General features: G+C 41.3%; 2 protein-coding genes across 14 annotated transcripts in view; one reads left to right on the top strand and one right to left on the bottom strand.

The window, feature by feature from the left end:
* The window catches only part of CPEB3 (cytoplasmic polyadenylation element binding protein 3), a 189,909-nt gene extending 173,304 nt beyond the window's left edge, over nt 1–16,605 (bottom strand). For 6 of the 10 annotated variants that reach the window (XM_073353901.2, XM_073353906.2, XM_073353907.2 and 3 more), the window contains exons 1-2: nt 16,416–16,605; nt 2,800–3,695 (exon numbers count right to left, since the gene is read on the bottom strand). In XM_073353901.2, the coding sequence (XP_073210002.1) occupies nt 2,800–3,684 (885 nt within the window). In that variant the 5' untranslated portion in view covers nt 3,685–3,695; nt 16,416–16,605. Of the gene's footprint in view, nt 1–2,799; nt 3,696–3,919; nt 4,908–5,830; nt 5,924–6,001; nt 6,538–16,415 lie in introns of those variants that run through there. The other 4 variants (XM_073353903.2, XM_073353904.2, XM_073353905.2 and 1 more) reach the window with 4 other exon arrangements.
* A 43-nt stretch (nt 16,606–16,648) lies between these two features.
* MARCHF5 (membrane associated ring-CH-type finger 5) overlaps nt 16,649–25,970 on the top strand; it is a 74,814-nt gene continuing 65,492 nt past the window's right edge. Inside the window, exons 1-2 of one of the 4 annotated variants that reach the window (XM_073353912.1) lie at nt 16,856–16,936; nt 17,310–17,416. In XM_073353912.1, coding sequence (XP_073210013.1) covers nt 17,337–17,416 — 80 coding nt within the window. In that variant the 5' untranslated portion in view covers nt 16,856–16,936; nt 17,310–17,336. Of the gene's footprint in view, nt 16,937–17,309; nt 17,417–25,970 lie in introns of those variants that run through there. The other 3 variants (XM_073353915.1, XM_073353913.2, XM_073353914.2) reach the window with 3 other exon arrangements.

Genomic DNA, 25,970 nt, shown 5'->3' with positions numbered 1-25,970 from the left:
TTTGTGAAGTGCAAGATACAGCAATGTGACTCAAATAAGTTGTTAGGCAAATATGGGTGTTTAAAACATTTATACATTCTATTATGTTTAATGTGTTATATGTCTACGGTTTAAAAAATTTCAACATGGGGAAATTAAATGAGATAGTAAAAGTAGTTAACTAATGCACTGTAATCAACAAAAAAACCCCACCAAAGTAATTAAGGTTAACAGACTGATGAACCTGCCAGAATTATTTGATAGCGCTGATAAGCAAACCTTCATGTGCCAACACATTGCCCAACTTTTCTAAGACAAAAATACCAGAAAACAGATGTTAAAATAAACTGTCACTACACTGCAAAAAGGAAATTGAAATTTAATTAAACAAACAAACAAAAACCAGACAATTTTCTATATATTATCCATATTACGGTTACAAGACTCCTTCTTCAGCAAATTCTGTGTAGTAATCATGAAACTACTCAGAGACAGGAATAATAATTGTTAATCCAGGGGACTGCCTCAAGCAAAACTCAAGATTTTGTGTTATAAAATGTCATTGTGACAACTAGAAAATTTTTTGAGGCCCATATTTCACCTGGCCATAAAAGTAGTCACTGGCACATATTTGTTTTTAGTTTAATAGGCCACTAGCAAGTTAAAATTCATGTTGAAGAAAGCAAATTTTTCTGACCTATGTTACAAGACTTAGACTTTCAAAACTGAATTTTAAACATCTAATTAACTTTTCACTGCATATGTTGTCTTCTCCCTGTTTCTAAATGAGAAGCTAGTCAGTTTAATATATGGCATTTTCTAGGAATTTTCACTTTTGGTATTCCTGCACTAGCACAATATTGCTTATGTCTGGGTTGCAAATACTACAGAAGAATGTATTTTTATAGAAGACACTTCCCATTAGAATTAACTAAAACCACAGAAATAGTGCCATTGGTTTTAGATTTTGTAAAATCTTATTTTTAGAGAACTCAAATATGGGTACCAGTTTGGATACTTCTACTAGTCACCTTTAGGAATAGGTGAAAGCTAGCTAATGTCAATTAACCTTTTAAGTTGTTCAGAACATGGCGATGTAACAGCTTCAGCAGGGAAAAGAATGTCTCAAGAGTTGCTTATTCTTTGATGCTACAGAGAGAGTGACAGCAGCTCAATAAAACCTGTTCCTCCTCCACTGAGGGTAGCCAATAAGAAATTAGCAAGTCTCCCTGTAAACAGAATGAAGCAGCAAAATGAAGTCTCAAGGCTCACTTTAACATCCCTATTTGAATGGCAGAAAGTGCAAAGGAATGCATATTTCTTAGACTAGTAATAGCTGTTAAAGCTGATCAGCTTTTTTACTTATTTCCTACATTTCTAACACAAAATATCAAGCTAAACATCATTCCTATTACCAGTAATATGTTAGGTTTCAGAGTAGCAGCCGTGTTAGTCTGTATTCGCAAAGAGAAAAGGAGTACTTGTGGCACCTTAGAGACTAACCAATTTTTTGAGCATAAGCTTTCATGAGCTACAGCTCACTTCATCGGATGCATTCAGTGACTGTAGCTCACGAAAGCTTATGCTCAAACAAATTGGTTAGTCTCTAAGGTGCCACAAGTACTCCTTTTCTTTTTGAGTAATATGTTAAAGACTTAACACTTCGTAACTTCTGAGAAAGCCTCTCTAAAGCAAAAGCATACATACCACTTAATATTGCAAAACAGAAGCATTCCAGTTGACCTGAGACTGGAAATGATAACTGGCACAAAGGGGGATTCTTTTAGTCTCATACAGATGCACGTGAGTGCCCCTAATTTATTCCACTTTAAAAAGGTATTTAGCACCTAGACAAGCCTCACTCTTTAAAATTGCAAAGCTTCTATTTCCCTCAGTTTCGATTGTAATTTATCCGCCTTGTCATCTTACCAAACTGGTGAAGGACACTGCAGCTTTAAATATTTCAGAGCTATGTAGCTAGTAAATAGACTCCATTGCAATATGGCTCTGAAGGTCGTGTCCTATTGTCTCTTTTTCTCTGCAAATATACTGAACTGCATAACATGGTTTATTTTACAAAATAATAAATACTGCCCTACCATTTCTAAATCATGTCAATTTGATCAGAGAGCTCCTTATTAGAAAAAAACAGATACAGCACTCCTTCTGTACACACCTATGCTGCCTCTAGATGCATCAAAAACCTACACCCTGGATGCAACACTGGATTACACATTTAATAAGTTTCAACATTTGATTGTATACATTATGTAAATACAGTCCTTCTTAAACCACATCTCAACAATAAGTATTAACCTCTTTAATGGTGAAAAGTAATGAGCTGCATATCAGGTTCAGAAGCATCTTTGTTTAAAATTAGCCTTCTAGTTAGAAAGCTGAAGCCTGCTATTATACACATTATTAGCCCCATATTCCTCACCATTTAAGGTCGTATAGGATTTTTGCAAATACTATACAAATTAAATACACACATTGATCATACACAGGAATGGAATATAAAGTCTATAGAAACTATGTTCCCTGAAAGCAACCAGCTTTCTAATGTTAAAATCCCTTGCATTAATTTAAAAAAGTTAAATTAGAAGAAAAATAGGGCTATTGTCCATACCCAAGATTTTGGATCTGCGTGTGCAATTTCTGAGAGCAGCCAGTGTGATTTCAGAAGAGGTAAAATACTCATAAGCTATGAGGAAGGTAAAAATGACATGTTGCCTTCTAGATGATATATTGGCGCAGAGTGCACCTTAAAACAAAACACTGAGATCTGTCACCAGTGCAAAAGGTGCATTAAGACATTACCTGAAAAGGCAACAGACTGTTGCCATTGTCGGTCCTGAAAGCATTGTCCTCCATCCAGGATTTGGGGGTTAAGGGTGGAGCCCGTGGGAACTTCGGAGGGGCAATGACATTGCTGGAGAAAGGTTTTTTGAGGGGTGAAATAGGATTGAGGGGGGAGGGCACCCCAACCCCCACTCCTACCCCAACCCCCACTCCAACTGCCCTTCGAGGGTCCCTGCCAGCTTGCAACCCACCCCAGGGGTTGGAAGGTGTACTCCAGGCTGCGTTTTGGTGGTTATTCCAGCTGGAGGAGGAAGAGGAAGAGGCAGAGGAGGAAGACGGTTTGCTGGTCATAATGGGCTGATGGCTGTAAGCAGCATTTCTCTGAGCAAAAGGTGCCTGATTGGGACTCACAGGTGACCTCCTTTGCTGCTGCTGTTGGGCTTGCTGCTGCTGATGGTGGTGGTGCTGAGTCTGAGCTAGGCCGATCTGGGGAGAGAAAGTGCCACCAAACACAGGGTTGACATGGTGAGGGAAATTCTGGAAAAGCATTGTGCCATTGACTGGGGTAATCCCTTGGAAAAAGCTATCATCCACTGCGTTTGTGGTCCCTGTAGACCAGGTGCTGCCGAAGGACGGAGACAAGGAGGTGCTGGGTGTAGGTTCCTGCTGAGGCTGGTGAAAACTCAAGCCAGGCAAGATGGGGGACTCCATCTGCATCTTCTCCTTGCTATTTTGGGCAGAAGTTGCTGTGCCGACACTAGTCACTGGGCTGCTGTCCTCCGGTTTAGACGTCTCTGAAGAGATTGGTGTAGAAGGGGTTTCTGCTGCGTTTGGATCTTGCTGCTGCTGCCGCTGCTGCTGGGGCTGGGCTTTGCTTTTGTCCATCAGTAAATCATCCTGCATGGTTTGTGCAGCTGAAACAGTGATGGGGGGTAGAGGGGAAAACACAAAGACAGGTTATTATTCTCATTCATACCACTCGCCGCACTGCTTTGGTATTTCGCTTGCTAAAATCCCGTGCCATTGCTAGTTGCAAGGCAAATTCGTAATTCCCCCTCCTCCCCCATTTAGCAGTATGCAATGTTTAATCAGTGTGATCGTACTAGATTGCCTTCAAATATATTTTAAGAGGCTTCACCCTTTCTGATGCCTTGATTCCTTTCAATCTAAATGAGAGATGTGCTTATAGGGCAGAGATATACAGCAATTTCGCCACGTCTCTTTTCTCTTACACCGGAACTCAGAGCTCTCACCCTGCAATGAGAAACTGATTCTGGTTCCTGTTTTTCCAAGCACCCTCCTCCTCCCCAGTTATTTGCATACGTCAATAAATACTGCTGCGTCCTTCAGCAAGGTTAAAAAGACACCAGCCTTTACTCTCCTCCACCCCCTTCCATACGAGGAGACCTTTAAAGGAGCAGGCTGCCCATTTCCCTTAATTAACAAACAGGTTTTCAATTATTCCATTTAACAGGACAGAACATGCTCAGAACTTAAGCTGATAATAGAAGAGGTTCTTAGCTACACAATCATTTACTGGCCTTTTCTTTCTTGACAGTTTACTGTTTGGTCCGATACATAAGCATCAACTCTGATTGAAAAACAAAACAAGGTTATATGTGCCTCCGACGACCTTAAGATTTTTCACTTCAGGCTTATTCTCCATAAAACAGGGTTTTTGCATCCTAGGACAGTCCCTTCCTTGTGTATATCTGATATACTCACTACAGACAGGACTATATATGTGAAATCTACAGAATAGAATACTTTTCAGATCTCAGGCCAAAATTATAAGCAAATCTTGGAGACAGTATTTTAAATACTAAAATCTGTTACTTTCAAAACAAAATTAAAGAAGTGGGGCGAATCAAAACATTTAATTTATACAGGCACACATTTTAAAAACCACCTTTCTTCCATCTGTAAGGGACTGAATGATTAAAGATGCAATTTACAAGTCAGTCACTAAATATAATCAAGTTCAAACGTTCTGAAATTACATTTATGTGGGGGAGCAAGTCCTATACCTATTAGAAAGGTGGCACTTATAAAATACATCAGGCCAAGCAATACAAATGTTAACCTTATTTTAAAACTCAGTACCAGAGTAAGGTATATGCATTCGCTACTCCTCAACCTCTGCAAGAAACGATCAGAGCAACCACCCCCAAATTTCGCAGATGTATATACAATTAAAGAGGCAACACACACAAAAAGTTCGTGAGGATATTTTAAATACGCCTATTAATTTAGGACTAATTTTAATCAAGTAGCCATGTTAATAAAAGTAGGCATCTCTGAACACCTAAGCACATTTTTTAATTGTTCTAACCATATGGCGTTTGTATTTCTAAAAATCACTTGACTTTTAGATTGCTATTTAACTGCCGCAAAATAACGTGATGCCAAATTAAACAGCTGGTTAGGAAGGGTGTCAAGGAGCGTGAAGACAAAGTTTAATTTCTTATATCAGCCGTTTTTACATGATCCATGTCTTTCGTTTAAGATTGCACTTTCCATCTGGTTCAAACTCTATATTTTATTCACACAATATATACGTACACACACTTTTGCTTTAGAGATAATGACAGGACAGGTTCTGCTACCCGTTCCCTTACACTTTCTGTTTATTCTCTATTCAAATAAGTAAATCCGACAATTATGACTTTAAACAGTCCATATAGTGAGACAGCATTAAGCCAAGTTCCTAGGAAGAAAGGAGTAAACTATTGCATCTGTATCACGCAGCTCTGCTGCTGCTGGTGGGGGTGCAGGAAACCTTTCGAGGCAATTTAAAGCCGTACTGCAGCAAGCCACAATATTCCAGGCTTCGTGTAGCTTTCCATTAGCTGAATTTCTATCAAAATCATCATTACTGTTAGAACTGCATACAATTGCTGGGGATTCCATAGGAGAAAGTGAAAACAGATAACATCTATAATCCTTCCTTGCTTTTTGAGGCACCCATTTAGAAAGTTATGTTTTACAATAAACAATTGAAAGGTTAAAATCCTGCCTTCAATAAAGTGTACTTGATTCACTAACTCACCAAGTAATCGTACAGTGGCCACCCCACCAGTTGTTTCAGATGCATATCTTGACTTAGTTATTTGTATATTAACTTTATCCTGAGGATAGTAATCCACATCCGTTTTCCATTACTCCTTAAAGGTTAAAATTTCAGCACAAATTCAACCCTCTTGTCAAGGTCAAGACCTACCTTTAATGAATGAAGCCAGTCTGAATGGAGAAACACTGGATAATAAATGACTTTGAAAGACGGGCCAACCAATGTCTAATGTTGGGCTAATATGCGGTGCCTCTTGATTATATGCTGGTATAAGTATTTGTGCAAATTTACAGTCCAGTACAGGAAATCTATATCCCCATAACAATACCAGCTCCGTTCGTATGCAGTAACCCAAGCAGTCAACGCAGAAATTCTTAGGAACAGTTAGCTTTGAGTGTTCTGTATTTAAATATCAATACAATGACAGTATTTATTTTCTTCTTTCGGGTTTGCTATATAACAAATAGGCGACCGCTCTGGCAAGAGCACTTTGACAACTGCAAGCTTATGGCGCATGCTCACCCACGGAACTGTGGGGATTGAAGTATTTTCCACGTACGGCTATTGACTTCTGCATGTTGGGAGAACTACAGTACTGAAAGGAAGCGAGATCAAATACATCCATTCCCCAGGGGGAAGTGGTTGCAACCCGGATTACATTTAATATTAATGCAGCCCCAAATCATTAGCTTTCAGAAGAAAAACTGGTGGGATACATTGATCTGAAAATCGAGATTACAATAAAAGCCTCCAGCAGTCTGACAGATGTATACATCAAGATAAAACCGATCAAATATAGCTACCCAAAATAATAAATTAAATGCTAGTCACTAGCTAATTAATTAAACTTCTCGTGCAAAATCACAACCTGACTTCCACTATGAAGAGGTAAGACACTACTTTTTAATATTAGTTACAATATTTCTTATCTGAAGTAAATGTTTTATATTGCAGTCACAATATTCTTGTTAAAATGTAGTCTTACATCTGGGTATAAGGTAACAGGTTTTATGTGAGATTTTAAAAGTCAGTTAAGATCAACATCTACATATTATGGTTACTTGTGCTATATAAATGCCCAAGGTAGATTCCCACATGAGAAAGTCAACACTGAGTTTATGTTACTAGACAGCATATCCTATCAATGCAAACTACAAAAAAAAAAAAGGGGGGGGGGGGTAAACAAGCAGTTAAGTAATTTAACACTCCATCTGCACATCAGTCAGCAGTTCCTCCTCCAAGACCTCCCTTCTACCACCCACATCTCTCCAGCTCCTCTTCAGAGATCAATATGCATCCTCAAACCAAATTAATTGGTTATATGTTCCAGTGTTTGGATTATTAATAGAAGGCTGTTGTTACTTTCATAAATTACATTCTGTGTAGTTCTGTATGTTGTATTCGTGTATAATTGAGATGTGTCAGATTGGAAATGTTGGCCACAATATATTTTCCTATAGTGTCAGGAAAAGTTATATATATAAACATGTGATCAATGTTAATAATTAGTTTTCATTACAAAATTTAAATATGGATTGTGTGAACATTAGTGCATGAGGCTGCACATTGGTTGTTCAACAGAGGCTGGAGATATATGAGCAATAGTTGGAAGAGAGACAGTTGAAGCTAAGAAGGAGAAATGAGTGGAATTGTAGCTGAATTGTCAAGTGACTTAACTGTTTATTTCTTCGCTTTTTACAGTTTGAATTGGTGGGCTATGCAGTCTAAGAACTAAGTCAAAGCTGTAATGACCAGATTCTCAGCATCCTTTCCTAGACTCTTTGCTGCCACTCTGATTGCACAAATGGGCCAGGAAGCTGCTTTAATAGGGCATCTGAGGATTCTTTTGAACAGGGAATCTGACTAGCATAGAACTGGTTATACTGACTCTATGCCACTCCCTTATGCCACCCTACCATAAAATGGACAGGGTGCCAGGGCAGAAAAGGGTATGGCTGGACCAGTGTTACTGCCTCTAAGGGGGCTGTTCCAAGACAATTCAAGCAAGAGCAAACTCGAGGGTGGTTTAACTTGCACTGGGAGCTAAAATGGCTCCCTGCAACCTTGAGGACTGAGGGAGCAGAGCCCTGACCCACCTGACTGGGCCAAAACTTTTTTTGTCTCAATTTCCAAGCTTTTAAAATAATTATATACACTGCTGCTATTCCCACAGATAGCAATTGGGATTTATCTGTATTACCCTTTGTAGCTCCCTGAATATCAGCAACAACTGCAATACATTATCTACCAATACACTTTCTTCTTCATCAGATTCCTGGAGAGCTGCACTCCAGTCCTCTCGTATCCTCTGATGGCCCCATCAGCCCCTTACTGTCATCCCATCCACTGCCTGCATCCCACCAAATCCTCATGACAATAAAAGTTCAGAAGTGTGAAGTTCACTACATTTTGAACTCTTCAGGTGAAAGCCATCACTGCAGCTTCTAGCTCATGGAAATGTTCCTAAATTGAAATAACTGATGTAATCTTCTCCAGTAGCCATGGAATGCTGTATTAGATATTTCGTAAGGATTCTCATTCAAAGTCTGATGTCAGGCAGCCCAGTCAACATACGTATGACCTGAAAGTGACAGCAAGTGTGTCACTGACTGCCTAATACGGGAGAGTTCTATTCTGGTCTATTGATCAGTGGCTGAATTGCTGTTCCATTTTGAAGGGGCAGCAGCCTAAACCCATTCAGGTATCCTTGATGACAGCTTCACTCTGCAGGTCAGCCAAGAAGATGGAGGAGGAGGGTCCAGGCAACCTGAATATTATCTATGTCCCCTTCCCAAATACAGTAATCAGGAAAAGTGGGGAAAGCGCACCATAATAAGAAGACAGAATCTGGGTGCTGAAGGTCCTTCTCCTAATAAAAGGATCGTTGGGGCGAAAAAATAAACCTTTCTCCTACTAGTACTCTTTGGCAATTGGGAATAGGGCGGTCAGTTTAGAACTGCCCTATCAAAACCATCAGCGGTTCAATTAATCAGGTATCTGGCACTGGCTCATGTCAAATGATTCAAAGAAAGGTGTAACCCCAACAACTGGACATAATTTTGCAATATTTTATTATGAGAAAAGTGCCTTCTTGGTCTCAGTCAGTTGTAGCTCACGAAAGCTCATGCTCAAATAAACTGGTTAGTCTCTAAGGTGCCACAAGTACTCCTTTTCTTTTTGCGAATACAGACTAACACGGCTGTTACTCTGAAACCAGTTTATACCTTGTACTTCATGCAGTTTATTCCCACATTTGTAATTTGATCCTAGCTATGTAACTACAAATACTATTCTTATTTATATACAAAGGCATTTTTAGCTTACTAAAGCTAGTAGAAATTTAATATTATATTATGGGGCACTGAGTTTCATTGAATAGAAAAATCTAAATTAAAAATAAATTTAAAATTAATCTGGTGCCATATGTCTTAATTATGGGACAAAGTATGTATGAATGACTGAATGACCTCCTCTGTCAGGTGTTATTTTAAATATTACTTATGCTGAATTATCTCCCCTTTGTCAATATTAAAGTGTAACTGCTTTCATATTTCCCAGTTACTTACCTGTGTTAGATCTCTCAAATTTCTTGATTCTTCCTACTTTTGACTAAACAAAATGATTCCACTAGAAAATGGTCACTTTGCTATTCAGCCCCTCTTCTGGATCCTTATTAGAAGTTATACTGGTCACTATTCATTAGTGATCCCTAGATATTCCCTTATTAACTAACAGAAGTACTTTATCAAAATGTCTTTTTAAAGTCAAAATAAGTTTGTTACAAAGTGATTTAATTTTCTACTACAATCCCCTCACCCAACACCAGAACACCTTCCCGTCCGATTCCCTATGGCAGAGCACTCCCGGACCTGCTATGCCCAGTGCCGCCGCCCCCCGCCCCCCAACCATGCCACAAATGCACAGCTCCCTGCACACCATCACCCTGGCCCAGGACCCTCTGCCCACAGCCCCACCACAGGTGCCCAGCACCCCACACAGAACCCCCACTCCCTAGTGCCCCAACACACAGATCTTCCCTACCCCCTCAAACCTGAGCACCCACCCCCCAGACTCCCAAGAGACCCACTCCCCCATGCCCTGCTTCCTGGCCACACTCACCAGCTCTGCTGGGAGGCGACTGTCTGCTGGGCTGAGCCGGCAGTGCAGCCAGGGCTGGTCCAGGGGTGGAAAATCACTCTGGCCCCTCGGAAGTGATGCAATCAGCCAGGCCAGAACCTGCCCCTGCTGGGCTCCCTCAGGACCCACTTGCCTGGAGGGGCCCAGCCAAGCCCCTGCTCCACTGTCCCACCCTTTCCCGCAACTGGCCAGGTTTCTGCACCAGTCCCAGGCGGCTCAGCTCCAGGGAGACAGGTGGGGCCCCACAGTTGACGGGAAGCAGAGACTGCCCGGAGCCGGAGATGCATTGGGGTCCATCCAGGGGGCAGAGATGCTGGTGGGTGGGGCCAGCGGGAGAGGAGCCCCCGGGTGGCCAGTGAGCAGGCTGAAAGGAGCCAGCGGTGCGTGGTGGGGAGTGAGCCAGCGGTATCTCAGGGCACAATGCAAGCCGAGCAGGCCGGGACTCCTTCTGAGCATGGACCCAGCTCCATGGCACCACTGTAAACCTGGTACTGGGCAGAGGAGTATGGAGGAAACGCGAGTGTGGGTAGCTGCCTATCCTGTCTTGTTAGGGAGGGAGATATGGGAAGCTGTTATTGTAACCTCCTCTGTCAGGGAAAGGAGAAGGCAAGTTCTTACTTTGCAGTGAACATGGAAACTGCATTTTTGTATGTATTTGAGATTGAAGTTGGACCCAGGTTGATAACACACAAATTGGGGATGGGAACTTCCTCATAAAAGACGTGGTGGTGGTGGTGAAATTAGACAACAGACAAAACCCACAATTTTAAAATATTATATTTTGGGTTCTGCCTCATGATTTTCGAATACTTGGTTTTGCAATGCAGTGATATACACACTGCCAAGTGTTGTGCATCTCAGAATGCAGGCTTTAGGCAGCCTTGTCACATCTGCCCACATCTCAAGTGACAGTACAAGGTAGAACCCTTCCTCAAAGACTTCAGCTGAGACTGGGAATCAGGTGATCATGGATTCTGGTTTCACCTTTTCTTCTGAGTGCTGTTCACAAGCCTTACTACTATGATGACCTCATATCTCTACCCTAAAAGCTAGGCAACTAATAGTTCCCTAATTTTTCAAATAAGGTAATTGAGAAGTTGCACAAATCACATCAAGACTGAGTTGCGAACCCAGGTCTCAGGTCTTGTTCTGCTGCCTTTCTGAAGGAATGAATCAAATTTATGTGCTTGACTAACTGGTCTGTAACCATTGCTCTAACCACTAGACCACATACGGCTCCCAGATCATGATGCCAACCCAGGAATTCTAATACCCAGCATTCCTCTACAGTCTCACAAATATTTGTTAAACTAATTGACAGCAAGCTTCGTTCTTGAAGGTGTAACATTTGAATTACTAGGGTACTGAATGCTATCTAAGGATATTGCTACGGAACTATGGTCTTATCTGTAGGTCACCATTTTTAATTTAGCTCTGCTCTGCTCCCTGTTAAAAGTTGTTCCCATGTAACTGATATTTTGGCGACCTCCTAAATTTTTTTTTTTTTTTTTTTTTTTTTGCTAAAAGCTTGTTTTCAATACATCTGAATTTTGGACCAAATTTGAGTCGTCATTGCTCCTTCCATTGTTCCTCTTTCAAATAAAACTTAAGGTGTTTACAGGCATGATTTACCCCTATTGAAGTTCTGCTATGTCATCATGTTTTGTCTCTATAATATTATACCATTCTCAGATATTATACTGACTTCATTATGGATGTGTTGTTAACAGAGCCATCATTAAGGTTATACTGAGCTTTTTCAAGTGGAGTTTTAATTATTGTATTAGGTATAATGACAAGTAAATGTGTTTAGTATTTTAGGAGTTAAAAATTACTCCTTTCTGAAATGTAAAAAAATCTTAATGTTTTGCACTCCTTATTCATGGCTTTGCTTTTACATTTAAATCTGTAGGTAAACAGAGTTAAACAAAATTTCAAGCATAGATAATTTTTTTTCCAATAAAAAGTTATGATAATTATTTTTCGAAACAGCTTTTGTTAATGTTAGAAAAGGCAACAGAGAAAATATTTATGAAAACAATTGGGAGGCAGCCCATATAGACCCTCAACTCTGGAAAGCTCTGAAGAGTATGAAGTAATCTTTACCCTATTCAGCTCCTTGACATGTTGAATATATGCAAGGAAACCTGCTCTGAACTGAGTCAATGAAGTGTAACATTTTAAACACATAAAATGCTCTACGGATTTAGACTCCAATTCTGCAAATGCATCCGCCAAGGCAGACACTTGTTCCCATTCAGAGATCCACTGAAGTCAATGACCTCCGTGCAAGTGCAGAAGTACAAACACATAGATACATTTGCAAGATCAGGGGCTATGCTATGAGCAGTTTTCCTTGTATGTCCTCCCAAACTTGGCTGAGATATAAGACAGTTTACCTATCCTCTGCCCATTTATTGAAGCAGATTATTGTAAAAATTCATGTCAGATGCTTGGAAAGAGCTGTAGAGAAATATATTAATCTGGTGCAGAGTTTTTTTTACATGAACCCCTTGGAGCCTGGCATTGCAGAAAACTATGCACTCAAGTAATTTCCTATGCCAAATAATTAAAAAACTTTCAAGACTGCTAATGTTTTCTTCTTTAAAAAAAAAAGAAAAAGCAAGGATATTCTCCCATTAAAATGTGTTAACTTTAAGTTCAGACAACTGACATAATATAAAACTCTTATGAAAAACACAACTACAATGTTACCATTAAATAAATAAGTATTTAAAAGAGATTAGTAAAGACAATTTATATAAATATTCTGTTCTTACTGTTCACACATACCATTCACTGAAATACTGACATGTGCAAGTTCCTTCCAACAACCTTAAATCTGACACACAAAATATGCTTGCAGACTTTCAATATATACATCACAAATTAAATTTTATATATTCAAATATATATACAGAAAGAGAGAGAGGTGGTATGTATATTGAATGGCATATAATATAGAAAGCTCATGAGGAAGGTGTGTAAAAAAGGAAAGAGGGAAAACTATAACACTAGAAAGTTGTATTGCCTTAACTATAATATATAGCTATAAATTAACTTTACATCATATAATCCCCCAAGCGTGGATGAAGTTTATTGGTATAAAAGTGCTTTATACCATTATAGCTATTCCCATACAGGAAGGTGAATAGGCTACATCAGTACAAGGTACCTTTACACCAGTGTAACTACATATGCATTAGGGCTTGTACCATTTAAAAAAAAAAATCACATCCCTAAAACAATTGTTCCTTCACAGGCTTTATAATCTATTAATACCTTGCTCTTTTATAAAGATTTTCGTAGCCAGAATGACATTTACAATGATTACCACCAGACAAAAACAAAAACAAAACCCACATCATTACTCCCATCAGAATTTCCTATATCCAGGAAGGGAAAAGAGTCAAAGACTCCACAAAGTCCACTAGGACCTTTGCTATGCCATTCAATCTCTAGAGTGGTAGATGCTAGTACAAAATCATAACAGAACTTTTTGGTAAGTGAAATTTTGTTTATTTATCCTCTTGTTTGATCATACTTCTGTAACAGATATCTAATATGTGTAAGCTTGGTGAGAAAGTGATAAGACAACTGTTCTGATCTCTTCTATAAATATTGATAGCTACTTTAGATTCCATAGTGAATTTACTGGAAGAAAAGACGTAACCTAAGATTCAGTAAGGTTCATACAAAACCTTCAGATAAAAGGGGGCCTCAGGCTTAGAGAAACTTATTTAAGGTGTTTGCTGACAAATATAAACGGACCATAGTACTGGCAGTTGGTAGTAACCCAAAGATCTCCTTTTTACATAAAATAAATGTGTTTAGTTTGGGAGACACCAAAGAATCAGCTTATAGACCCTTCTCAAAAAGGCCTGTTCTTTGCACTGTGAAGTGATCAATGCGGACAGAAGCTAGTTACATTAATGTGTGGGCCTTGCAAAATTGTTTTCAGACTTACCCTACTAGGCTAGCTTTATGGACTAGATTAACAAGGCAGTGGCTGATAGGACTAATGTGGAAACACTTTTTATGTATGTCATTTCAGTAATATTTTATTGACATTAACAGAGCAGTGCGGGAAAACTTGGCCCCTGAGCCTGTAAACATTTAAATACATGTGTAACTTTATTAGTGAAACATGTCCACTGAAGTTAAAAAGACAAGTGACATGAGTAAAGTTATGCAAGTACTTTAAATGTTTGCAGGATCATAGCCTTAAACAATATCTATAGGTACTACAGCTAGCACTTTAATATTTTAAAATTAATTTAAATTAATATTAATTGTTAATTTAACTTCTAGTTCTGTGGTAATAACACTTCCTAAATTTAATGAGATAATACAACGGATAGTGTGTTGGCCGTTGACCTGCATCCTAGCATCCTTAGCTAAATTTGTAGGAGACAGAGCTATGTAAATATATTATATAAAGAAGCCCACAATATGAAAGAACTTATGATATGGCTAGGATGCTGCTCAGGAGCTTTTATCTTTATCTCTAATTTATGTATTAGTTAAACTTTAGGCTTACTAAAACTGTTATGTTCTTAGAGTTTGTGATAAGCATAATAAAAGATTAAATAAAATTCACGATCCCTCCTCCCCCCAGCCGTGCAGTGTACAATTCCTACCAAGAACTTGCCATTTTGCCTCAATCTCCCAGAAGTGCCTGCACTGTGGTGTAGTTGTACATTTGCAGTTTTAGAAGTGCTTTGGTAAAATATTAAGCCACTACAACCCAGAGGTGCCGACTTCTGCTCCCGCCCATGGGTGCTTGACCCCCCCGTGCCTTCAGCCCTGCCCCGACTCCACTCCTGCCCCGCCCCCATTCCAACTCCTTCCCCAAAGTTGCTGTCCCCTCCCTGCCCCTATTCCAACTCCTTCCCCAAATCCCCGCCCCGGCCCCACCTCTTCCCCACCTCCTCCCCTGAGCGCATCACATTCTCGCTTCTCCCCCTCCCGCCAATTGGCGGCAGCAAGGTGGGAAGTGCTAGGAGGTAGGCGGAGGAGCAGGGACATGGTACGCCCAGGGGAGGAGGTGAGGCATGGGGGAGCTTGGCTGCCAGTGGGTGCAGACCACCCACTAATTTTTCCCCATGGGTGGATCCCGCCCCAGAGCACCCAAGGAGTCGGTGCCTATGCTACACCCTATTACTGTATATTATAGCCACAAAACAACAAGACAATCATACGGACCAGGTACCAATCACTGTTGGTCATTCCTTGTCTAACAAGACTAGGTTGCAGGGATACTCTCTATAGGTATTCTAAGGGTGAGAACACCTCAAACTGCTCTTTATTAACCACCTCTGACAAACATCATGGAAAGTATGACATCAACCCTTCCCTGGCCAAAGTAGGGTGATCAGATAGCAAGTGTGAAAAATAATGACCCTTTCTTTTTCAGGGGTAGGGCAATAGGTTGCTTATATAAGACAAAACCCTTAATATCAGGATGTGTGGTCACCCTAAGCCAAAGTGACACAATGTAGGATCTTCATACATCAGTACAGAAGTGAGAGTTGAGAGTGAAGGACAGTAAGGAAGGAAGAATGGAGAGATTTGGTAGACGTAGAGATGGCATCACAGCTTCATCTAGAGAAATATGTACATTACGTTACACGAGGATGACTTTTTAGAAAGGAGTTATTTTTTCTCCATGAGAAAGTGTACCTACAAGCTAAAACAAGAAAATTCACACAATTCCCATTTATCTTTTGGGCATCTCCCTTGTGCCTCATAGTACAACTAGGGGAGGTGAGTTTTGCTGCAAAAGCTCCACTTCACTTATTTACTTAGGGATATCCTTAATGAGGACTTTTAAGTGCAAGGCTTTACTGAAGTATGAGGGGACATTAACAAAGTGTGCATGTGTTTATTTGTTTTTGGCAATAACCCCCCGTAAGGAAACAAGGATTTAGTAATTTCACTTGAATCATGTCAATTACCACCCGCCTCAACAGATTGTTAAACTAAAAGTCAGGTACTCAGCACGAATCCCTTTCTCGCTTACTCATGATTTACCAGAGACCCCTTTCTTCTGAAAGGGGATCTCACGGGGGGGGCAAAAGCCGCTTTGGAGGTCAAGACACTAAATAGCAGCCCCTGTTTATGTCACACTGGGGGCGGAGAGGACACTCCTGTGTCCCCAGTGTCCTGGGGAAGGGGAGACAGGGCGGGGCTACAGGTTTACAATAAAGTACTTGGGGGAGGGTATAACTACTCCCCACAGTGGCCCCACGCTGCCCTGGAGCGTGATACACGGGCCCTACGAGGGGACTGGGACAGAGCAGCCGCTTTACTAGGAAGGGGGAGAGTGAAAGGCTCTTTTCCCCCTCCCCGCTTACAGGGCCTCAGGGAAGGGAGGCGCTAGCAAGAGAGCGGCCCCGCGGAGAAGGAGAGGGGACAGGGTGCTGACCTTTCCAGCAGCAAGTGCGGCCATCCCGCCACGTCCCCCTCTGAAGGCAGCACCCACCTGCCCCGCACTCGACACCGGGGAACGGTAGCAGCAGCCGCAGCGCGCGCCCTGGGGGCCTTTAAATCCCCTCAGTAGCGGCAGGCGCGGGGACTACATCTCCCATGGTGCGCCGGTCGCCCTCCTTCCCCAGCGCTCTGACGCGCGGGGGAGGGGGCGGCCTGGCTCTTACCTCACAGAGGTGCCGCCCCCCTTTCCGCTTACTCAGTCCGCGCAGGGTATGGAGCCTGCGGCCTGCACCCGATAGGAGTCACCCAGGGCCTGTCCTGCGCCTTAGCGGCCTGTCCTGCGCCCTGCCTGCGGCGGGGGGAGGCCCCCGTATCCCCTGCGCTCGTGTCAGGCTTCGGGCCCGGTATTAGGCCGACTCTTCCTGTTACCGCTGCTGCAGCGGGGCCTCCGGGGTCCCCGCACCCGGAGAATATGTCGGACCAGGCGGGCTCGGCGCTGCAGCAGACCATGGACAGGTACAGGGGAGAGAGGGTGCGTGTGTGGTAGTGGGGGTGAGATCGATACCACCATGGATACCGGGGAAGTGGGGGGCGAGTGTGTGTGAGCGGGTGCGTCCAGGCCTGGGGTGGTGGGGAGACAGAGAGGGAGAGGGGGAGTGTGCCTGCGGTGGGGGTAACCACACATATCTAGGGGAACGTGTGTGGTGGGGGAGCTCTTGTATGTTTATTCTCCATGAACTTGGGTGTTTGATTGTTTCACCTGTGTGTGTACCAGGCGCTTCAGGGAGACTACATCTCGGTGAAGTATGAGTCTCAGAGAGATGGTCTCAGATAAGGCACCAGGAGGTTTATGGAAAGTAAAGTTCTGGGATTACTTGTTTTTGTACAGTGTTTCGTCTAATTCCATGAGGGTGGCATGAGAAAACTGTGGGACAGACTATGGAAAGAAGTGGAGGAACGTTTGCCTTTGGTTAAGGCACTGTATTGGGATTCAAGGTACTTCCTGGCTCTGCCACAGACTTCCTATCTCACCTTGAATAACTCACTTAGCGACTATGTACCTTGTCTATAAAATAGTGGTGATAGCACTTTCCTATCTTATAGGGATGGTGTAAGGATAAATTAATCAGTGCCTGTGAGTTGCTTAGGTACTAAGGGACATGTGTGTCTAGAAAGACTTGGGAAGGGATGTAGAAGCAAAGGAGTATTACTCGTAAGGGTTATAAAGGACACTGTAAGCATAGGAGGTCTCATGGAAGAAAGTTTGGAGATGCAGGTAGGAGAAGGCCGAAGAAGAGAAGTATATGACCTGCAAAAGAAAAACAAATGGGTATGTGCATTTGTTGTTGCTTTATGATGTTAGATGATGCATAAGAATGGCAACGCTGGGTCAGATCAATGGTCCATCTAGTCCAGTATCCTGTCTTCTGACAGTGGTGGTGCCAGATGCATTAGATGGCGGAACAGAACAGGGCACTTTTTTGAGTGATCCTCCCCCTGTTATCCAATCCTGGCAGTCAGAGGTTTAGGGACACTGAGAGCATGGTGCTGTGTGTCTAACCATCCTGGCTAACAGCTAAGTTCATGGAGGATAAGTCCATCAATATCTATTTTTTTCAACCCAGTTGTACTTTTGGCCTTCACAACATCCCCTGGCAATAATCCACAGGTTTACTAAATTGTGTGAAGAAGTATTTCCTTATGTTTGTTTTAAACCTACTGCCTATTGATTTCATTGGTGACCCTAGTTCTTATGTTATGTGAAGGGGTAAATAACACTTCCTTAATTATTTTCTATACACCATTTATGATGTGGAGAACTTGTCAGTCCTTCATCATAAGGAAGCAAACAGGGCACAAACCCAATGTGTTTCTCCTTTACAGGTCACCTTTAAGGAAAGTGGAATTAGTGAAATGTAGGCTGCCATCAGAAGAGCGATGGACACTAAATTATGTGAGGAAGGGGAAGAGCTGCATGCAGCGTTTATGGTGAAAATGAGGAGTTTGATCTAGGAGGAGGATGAGGGTGATATGGTGGGAAAGAGAGAAGCAGATAAATTTGGTGTCTGCATTTTGGGTAGGATGGAGGAGTGCAAAGTTAAAGTCAGGCCAGCCAGAGAGAAAGAAGTTATAATCTAGGCAGGGGATTATCAAGGAGGTTGCTGTAATGTAGGCAAGAGATTACCAAGGGTTTTGGAAGCAGGAATGAAAAGAAAGAGTTGGATTTTGGAGCTACTAAGAGGGACCAGTGTCAAAGTGAACAACAGCATAGATATGAGAAGTAAAGAAGAGAGGAGACAAGGAAGAAAACAAAGGTGGGGAGAAGATGGTGGAATTACTGTGACTGAGAAAGGAAGAACATTCTGAAAAAAAGATCTGGGGGAACATTGCAAATCCAAAACAGAACAGGTTTTCAAACAGTGGAATGTGTCCACTTGTACTTCAGTATCTTCTAAATTCCCCTCTTTGTAATGCTAGTATTTCTTTTCTTGCTTCTGATAAAATTGGTGCTTTAGTGTTATACGCAAGTCCTAAAACACATTTTGGAGGCTCGTTGCAGCCCCACATACAGATATAATATCACATCACAACTGTGTAGCTTGTTCCAGTGAATAAATCTTCTAAGGTGATAACAACCTGAGTTGCTTTACACTCAGCCTCATTATTTCCGTTGTGGGTTAGTGTGTTAATGAGAGCTAATGGGTGGTAGTTGGTACAGCTGAGGTCTTAGACTGGTAAATGGGTACGGTGACCTTTAAAGGCCGGGGGGGCAGCGGACCAAACAAACACTGGGGTTGTGGTGTATTTTTGCTACTTTATGAATTTGGAAGGCACAAATGTTTTTTCTAAGTAAAAACTGTTTTTGGCTTGGTTTTTTTTCAGGTTTTGTGTATCATGGAAGACTCTTTAGGGCATTGCCTACACTAGAAAAATTACCCATTGGCAAGTGTCGGTAACAAAACATGTTCAGCAGTGTTTCAGAACCCAGGTCTGTATTTGCAGTTAAACTGTGCTCAGCACCAGTTCAACTGCATCCATTGTCAGCAATAGGTAATTTTTCTAGAGTAGACCAGGCTTTTGCAGCTGAAAAAATAATGAAAGTTAAAGATCACAAGAGACTTAAAGATGAACAGCTGAAGGGGAAGAGATTTTTAATCAGACATGATATTGATTAGTTCCTATGCCTTATGAACACTTTGGTGAAAGAGGATGTGTTTGTTATAGATTTTACATGCAACCTGTTGTCTCAAGGTGTGTGAACTCACCATACACATCACTGACAATATCCTTCCCAAAAAAGTCCTCCAGCAAAACTAGGGAACACTAGACTTGATGCTCCAGATACTTCTAAGGTAGAAAGCAAGCAGAAAGTCACCTTTTTTTGCAACCAGGATGGGAGAAGGGGCTCTAAGTATACAGGCAGCATGAAAGATGGTAGAGAGGCAAGTGTGAGAAAATGACAGTGGTAAGGAGGAGTAAGCCTGGAAGAGTTTGAATTTAATTGAGAATGCAGCCGGGTGCCCAAAAAGGGAATTTAGAGGTACTGACATGTATATAACATCAGTCAGTAAGGATAACACTCAGTGGTATTTCTTTCTGATTGAAGAAAGATTACAAAAGCCAAAGAGAAGGGTAGTGTTCCTATGCATTGTTCTTGCCAAGGTCATATAGATATGTGTAATTGCTTTCATTATGTTTTGTATGGTGGTCAACAAGAGAAACCTTAATATTTGGCTCCAAAAAATATGATGAGTGCATGGATTTTCAACATTGGGTTATGAACAGATTTCAAGGGAGTTACAGCCACCCTTTCTTTCTACTTTGTCCTGTTGATAAATGAGGGGGGGTTCTTGGGTAGATACCCAGCTACAGTAGAACCTCAGAGTTACAAACACCTTGGGAATGGAGATTGTTAGTAGTTCTGAAATGTTCGTAACTTCGGAACAAAACGCTATGGTTATTCTTTCAAAAGTTTACAACTGAACGTGGCCTTAATATAGCTTTGAAACTTTACTATGCAGAAGATAAATGCTGCTTTTAAACACTCTGAATTTAAATGAAACCAGCACAGAAACAGTTTCCTTACCTTTCAGATCTTTTTCTAAACTTTCCTTTTATTTCTTTAGCAGTTTACATTTAATACAGTATTGTACTGTATTTGTGTTTGGTTTTTTTTCCTCCTCTCTGCTGCTGCCTGATTGTGTACTTACGTTCCAAATGAGGTGTGTGGTTGACTGGTCAGTTCTTAACTCTGAGGTTCTGTTGTAGTTGGAAAAAAGTGTGCTGCTATGGAAAAAGTTGAGAATCACTCTGTTAGTGTCTGATAACATCACCTGAATGACTTATAATTAACACCATATCAGGGTGGCTGGATTTAATCCATTTTTAATAATGATTTAAATTAGCAAGCAGGAAATCTTGATATAAAGAAATTATTTTAATCTTGTTTTGCCTTTGTACTACTTAGTTATTTTCCTAAAGAAAGGTTGATTCTCTTTGATTTGTAACTAAATATAGACCTTACTTTTTGCTGATCAGGAGGAGATACTATACCAATCCACATTTATTTAAGCAATTATGTAGCTCAACAAACATTTATTTGGATTATTATGATAGAAAATGGAGAATGATGCTTTTCTTATTTACTAGATTTTTTTTTTTTTTGCTATTTATGTTAAGTTGCTTTGGGGGTGGAAATTGGAATTCAATTAAATGCACAAAAATAGCATTTTATTTTATTTTTAAAATATTTAAATAAAGAAAAGTTATAAAAACATGTTTTACATTTAAAACTGATTTAGATAAAGTAGTATCTGTGGTTAATGAATTGAACTGATTATTTCTGATCACCATCTCCTTCAGAATTTTAGAATAATAGATCTCATCCTGTCACACCTCATTTTTATTCATATATTGGTAGAGAAAAACAAGCTTTTCTGCTTTTTCAGCTCCCAGTCAATTTTTCAATTTTGGATGAACTAGTCATTACATTGCATTAGCTGAATAATCTGAAATGAAGAAAATATTCTCTCTGTACCTGCAGAAGAGGCTACTGCTGTCAAAAGCTGGTTTAGCACTTTAACATACTCTGGTTCCAGGTGTTTAGCCAGTTACTTTCACTATGGTTTGACTTTCTTTAAAACTTCAGCAGCAAACTTGTACTGCTTGAAAATAATTTATTTAATTTAAATGATTGATAGATTATAATAACTTTAGGCCTTAATATAGTTTGTTGTCATTTCAAATTTAATTTTAAATATTCTTATTTTTAAAAAGAAAAATGTACTGTATTTTAAAAACTTGATTTAAATAAAGTAAATTTTTGTCCCCTTTGAGTACGATTATCACTTCTGGTTACAATTTTTTTTTCTCATTGATATGAAGACATGGATGTTGAACAAGTACACTATTGCAGGAATATATAAGTATAGGATATTCTATGTACAGAATTTCTGGTGTTGAAGTATTTGATCACTACATAGTAAGCAGTATAATTTAAGAACAGTGAGCTTTTTGTTTTTAATCTCCTCTTTACAAGTGAGATTTTAGTGTTTATAGTTAGGGGCTGGTAGGAATTTCTGCTATCCCTCTGGAGTAACAATTATCAGAAGAATCTATTTTTCAGATTTTATTTTAATATTTATTTAAATCTGATACACATGGCTGAAGCAGATATACTGGCTGTTACCATTTATCCAATATTCAGAGTGCACGTGGACTAAAAACACCAAACCATTGCATTTAATAAATTAAAGAAATATTAATACATAAAATTCATTTAGTGTGGGGTTTAAGTGAAGAGAAATTTTCTTACTTAAATACAAATTACACTGTTGCATTACATTATTGAGCCTCCAACATGGTAACCTATGTTCAAAACATAAATACGACAATCTGAATCCTTCCTGCACTGTCAGTAATCGCTTAAGGTACAAACAAGGCTCCGCCATCCTTGTCTATCCTGGGCCACTCTTTACATGTCCTCTGTTAAGTCCCATACGTTTTCCCTTTGTACTGTTTGATAGAGGTATTCTTTAGATTGACCCCTTTATGTTGCTCCAGCTGCCCAATGGCATGCCTGCTGTAGCAGATATTTCTCTCATTTTCTGGATAATTTTGGAGATAAGTTGTTGAACTGTAACAAATCTCAGTGTGTGTGTTATACATTCATTTCTGTTTACCACCTAGTGTGTTTCTGAGGCATTTGGATCCAGCTTTCACATCTGTACCTTGAACTGGAAATAATATGTAAGATGAAGATTTTTAGTTGGTCTTTAAATTGTAGAATCTCCCACCGCTGTAAACACCCCGTTATTCTGACATAGTAACACCACCTCTCAAAGTGGTGCAGAGCTATGGTTGATGTATTTAGGTTGATGCAATGTGTATGTAGACACTGCATTATTTATGTTGACCCTAAATTTCCTCCAGCAACTGTCCCATAATGCTCCACACTGATTGTTGTGGTCACCATTGTGAATTCCATTGCCCATTGTGAATTCCACTCCTCCCCTTAAAGCCCCATGAATTTTTGAAAATCCTTTTCCTGATTGCCTGGTTTGGCGAGCATATCTAGCAGCTCTCTGTTGTTGAGTGCAACTGCCCAGCTGACCATGCTGGCTACACTCCAAGTTGGAGTAGACTGGAGATATTGGATCACCTGTGGGAAGAAGAGGCTATGCAGGTACAGCTCTGAACCAGCCAGAGAAACGTCAACATCTGTGAACAGATTGCTATGGGGATGCAGCATAAAAGCTATGACAGGACCAGCAGCAGTGCTGTGTGAGAGCCAGGGAGATGCGGCAGGCATACCAGAAGGCCAAGGAGACCAACAATTGGTCCAGTGCCATGCCACACGCTTGCCACTTTTACGAAGAGCTCTATGCCCTATTCAGTGGGGAAACACCTCCCCATAGCACCATGGATACTCTAAATAGCCCAAGTCTGAGGCCCATGCCGCGAACAGCGAGGATGAGAAGGCAGTAGATGAGGAAGAGAAATATGGGGATCAGGTGATGTGGGGGGGAATCCATCTGGTCAGGGAGTCAGGGCCTGTTTTTTGACTCCACTGCAGTCCAGTCAGGTCTGCCAGTCAAGCACAGGTGAGCCCAGTGGAGGGGAAAGAACCTCAGGTAGGTGTGTAGATAAATAGTTACAGGGATGGTACCCCCAAAGTAAGTAGGACACATCTTTTGACTTTTCATTACTTTACTTGTGCTAGAAGAGGTAATGGTATAACCAAGAGAGATTGAGGTGTTATCAGCTTTCCATTTATGCGGATGTTGGGAGTGGGGCGTGCAGAGAGCAATTTATTTCTGTGCACCGGGATGTCCCTTGAATCCTCTTGGGAGATCTCGATGAAACTTTCATGGAGATACTCTGCAGTCCTCTCCCAAAGATTTCTGTGAGGGGCTGCCTTATTTCTTTCTCTGTGGTAGGACACTTGCTCATACCACTCAGCGATGACTTCAGGAGGCACCATTGCAATATGCAGGCTAGCAGCATATGGCCCATGGCAACTTTGGGATGCCAGCAGCAGCTGTATTCTCTCTGCCTTTGTCACCCTCAGGAGTGAGATATCAGCTAAAATCACCACTGCCTGTGGAAAATAGTGCCTGTATTCAGTGTCATTTCCCCATATTTCTAGATTCATGCAATTGAGCAATTCCCTCCTCATTTCTCCAACACCCGGCGGGCCATACTCACTATGGCTGGTGCTGTGACTAGGTCGTGCACAAGCAATCCCAAGGAGAATTAGTTTGGCATCTTAAATTTCACTTTCCATAGTGAATACACTGACAGTGGTACCTCTGGGTGTTTTATCTGCTGTTGCTGCCACTGCAGACTTCAGGGTCTCTTCCCCCTCCACCCCCCACGCCATGCTCATGGAATGCCTGAGCCAGTAGGGTCCTGTATCAGACCATGAGCACAGGGCCTGGTCCAGAGGATGAACATTGCAGACAGCCTGGAGAAGGAAAGAGTGGAGAGGAGAGAGGTCCAGGAGTCCCTGTAGGAATAAGAGGGAGATGCACCAGGACATAATGGGGCTTCTCATGTGCAGGTTCAGCAATCCCAGGATCACCTCCCTCTGTGGCCCATGAGAGAACTCAATATCAGGACCTCCCTACACCCCCCTCAGCCCCCCAGCATCACACATGGCATCAGGTGTTGCTCCACTACCCCTACACCCTGGGTGATGTTAAAAACAATCACAGCTTCATATTCACTCATCTATGAAAGTCACAGTTGGTGTATGTATAGTTGAAATGGACATGAATGTTCTTTCCCCTTCAGCAGTTCTGTTCTATTTAATTTAAGTTTTATTAAGTTCTTAATGTATTTGTTTTAAAATGGCATGTTTTTTGCACTGATTTTGTTACAGAATAATAATCTATTATTTGGAACATAATTCATCTTTATCAGTTCACAACATATGCTGCTGAGTGCTCCGCAGTTCTGAGAGCAACCAGTTACCTGTAACTGTGCAGTAACACACAACTCATAGGATCAGTAACAAAAACAATTAATAGGTGCATTGACAATGTTATATTCTTTCATATAATTACTCTGGCTCACTTTTAAAATCGTCTTTCAAAGCCTCCCTGAGCTGTATAGCTCCATGTTGTGCTCTTCTAATAGCCCCTGTGTCTGGCTGTTCAAATTCAGCAGACAGCCACTCTATTTCTTTCCACCACCCCAGAAACTTTTCCCCCTTTGCTACACAGGTACTATATAGGACATAGCAGGCAACCATTACCATTGGGATATCTTTCTTGCTGAGGTCCAATCTTGTGAATAGACAATGCCAACCACCCTTCAAATGACCAAAAGCGCATTCAACTGTCATTCTGCACCTGCTGAGTTGCTAGTTGAACCTTCCCTTGATGCTCTTGAGGTGGTTGGTGTATGGCTTTGTGAGCCAGGGGAGCAAGAGGTAGGCTGGGTACCCCACGATCACTACTGGCATTTCAACATTGCCCATGGTAATCCATCGGTTGGGAAACATAGTCCCTGTTTGTAGCTTTCTGAATAATCCTGTGAGCCTTCCCAGCCTGCCCATATTGATTTCAGTGAAGTGTTCCTGGTGATCCACCAATGCTTACATAACCAGAGAAAAGTAGCTCTTTCTGCTGATGTACTCAGTGGTAAGGTGGTCTGGTGCCAAAACAGCAATACGCTTGCTGTCTGTTACTCCACCATGGTTTGGGAACCCTGTAGCTGAAAAGCCATCCACTATATTCTGCACGTTGCAGAGAGTCAGTCCTACAGCAGGAGGTGATTAATGGCCCTGCACACTTGCATCACAACAGCCCCTGCAGTGGATTTCCCAAGCAAAACTGATTCCTGACTGACTGGTAACTATCTGGCATTGCAAGTTTCTACAATGCGATCACCAGTCACTTCTCCACTGTCAGTGCAGCTCTCATTTTGGTGTCCATGTGCTGGAAGGCTGGGGCAAGCTCAGAGCACAGATCTAGGAATGTGGCCTTGCACATCGAAAAATTCTGCAGCCATTGCTTGTTATCCCAAACCTTCATTATGATGCGAT

This window comes from Lepidochelys kempii, chromosome 7, assembly GCF_965140285.1.
Source record: "Lepidochelys kempii isolate rLepKem1 chromosome 7, rLepKem1.hap1, whole genome shotgun sequence".
Taxonomy (NCBI): domain Eukaryota; kingdom Metazoa; phylum Chordata; order Testudines; family Cheloniidae; genus Lepidochelys; species Lepidochelys kempii.
This window is presented reverse-complemented; position numbering and strand designations above follow the sequence as displayed.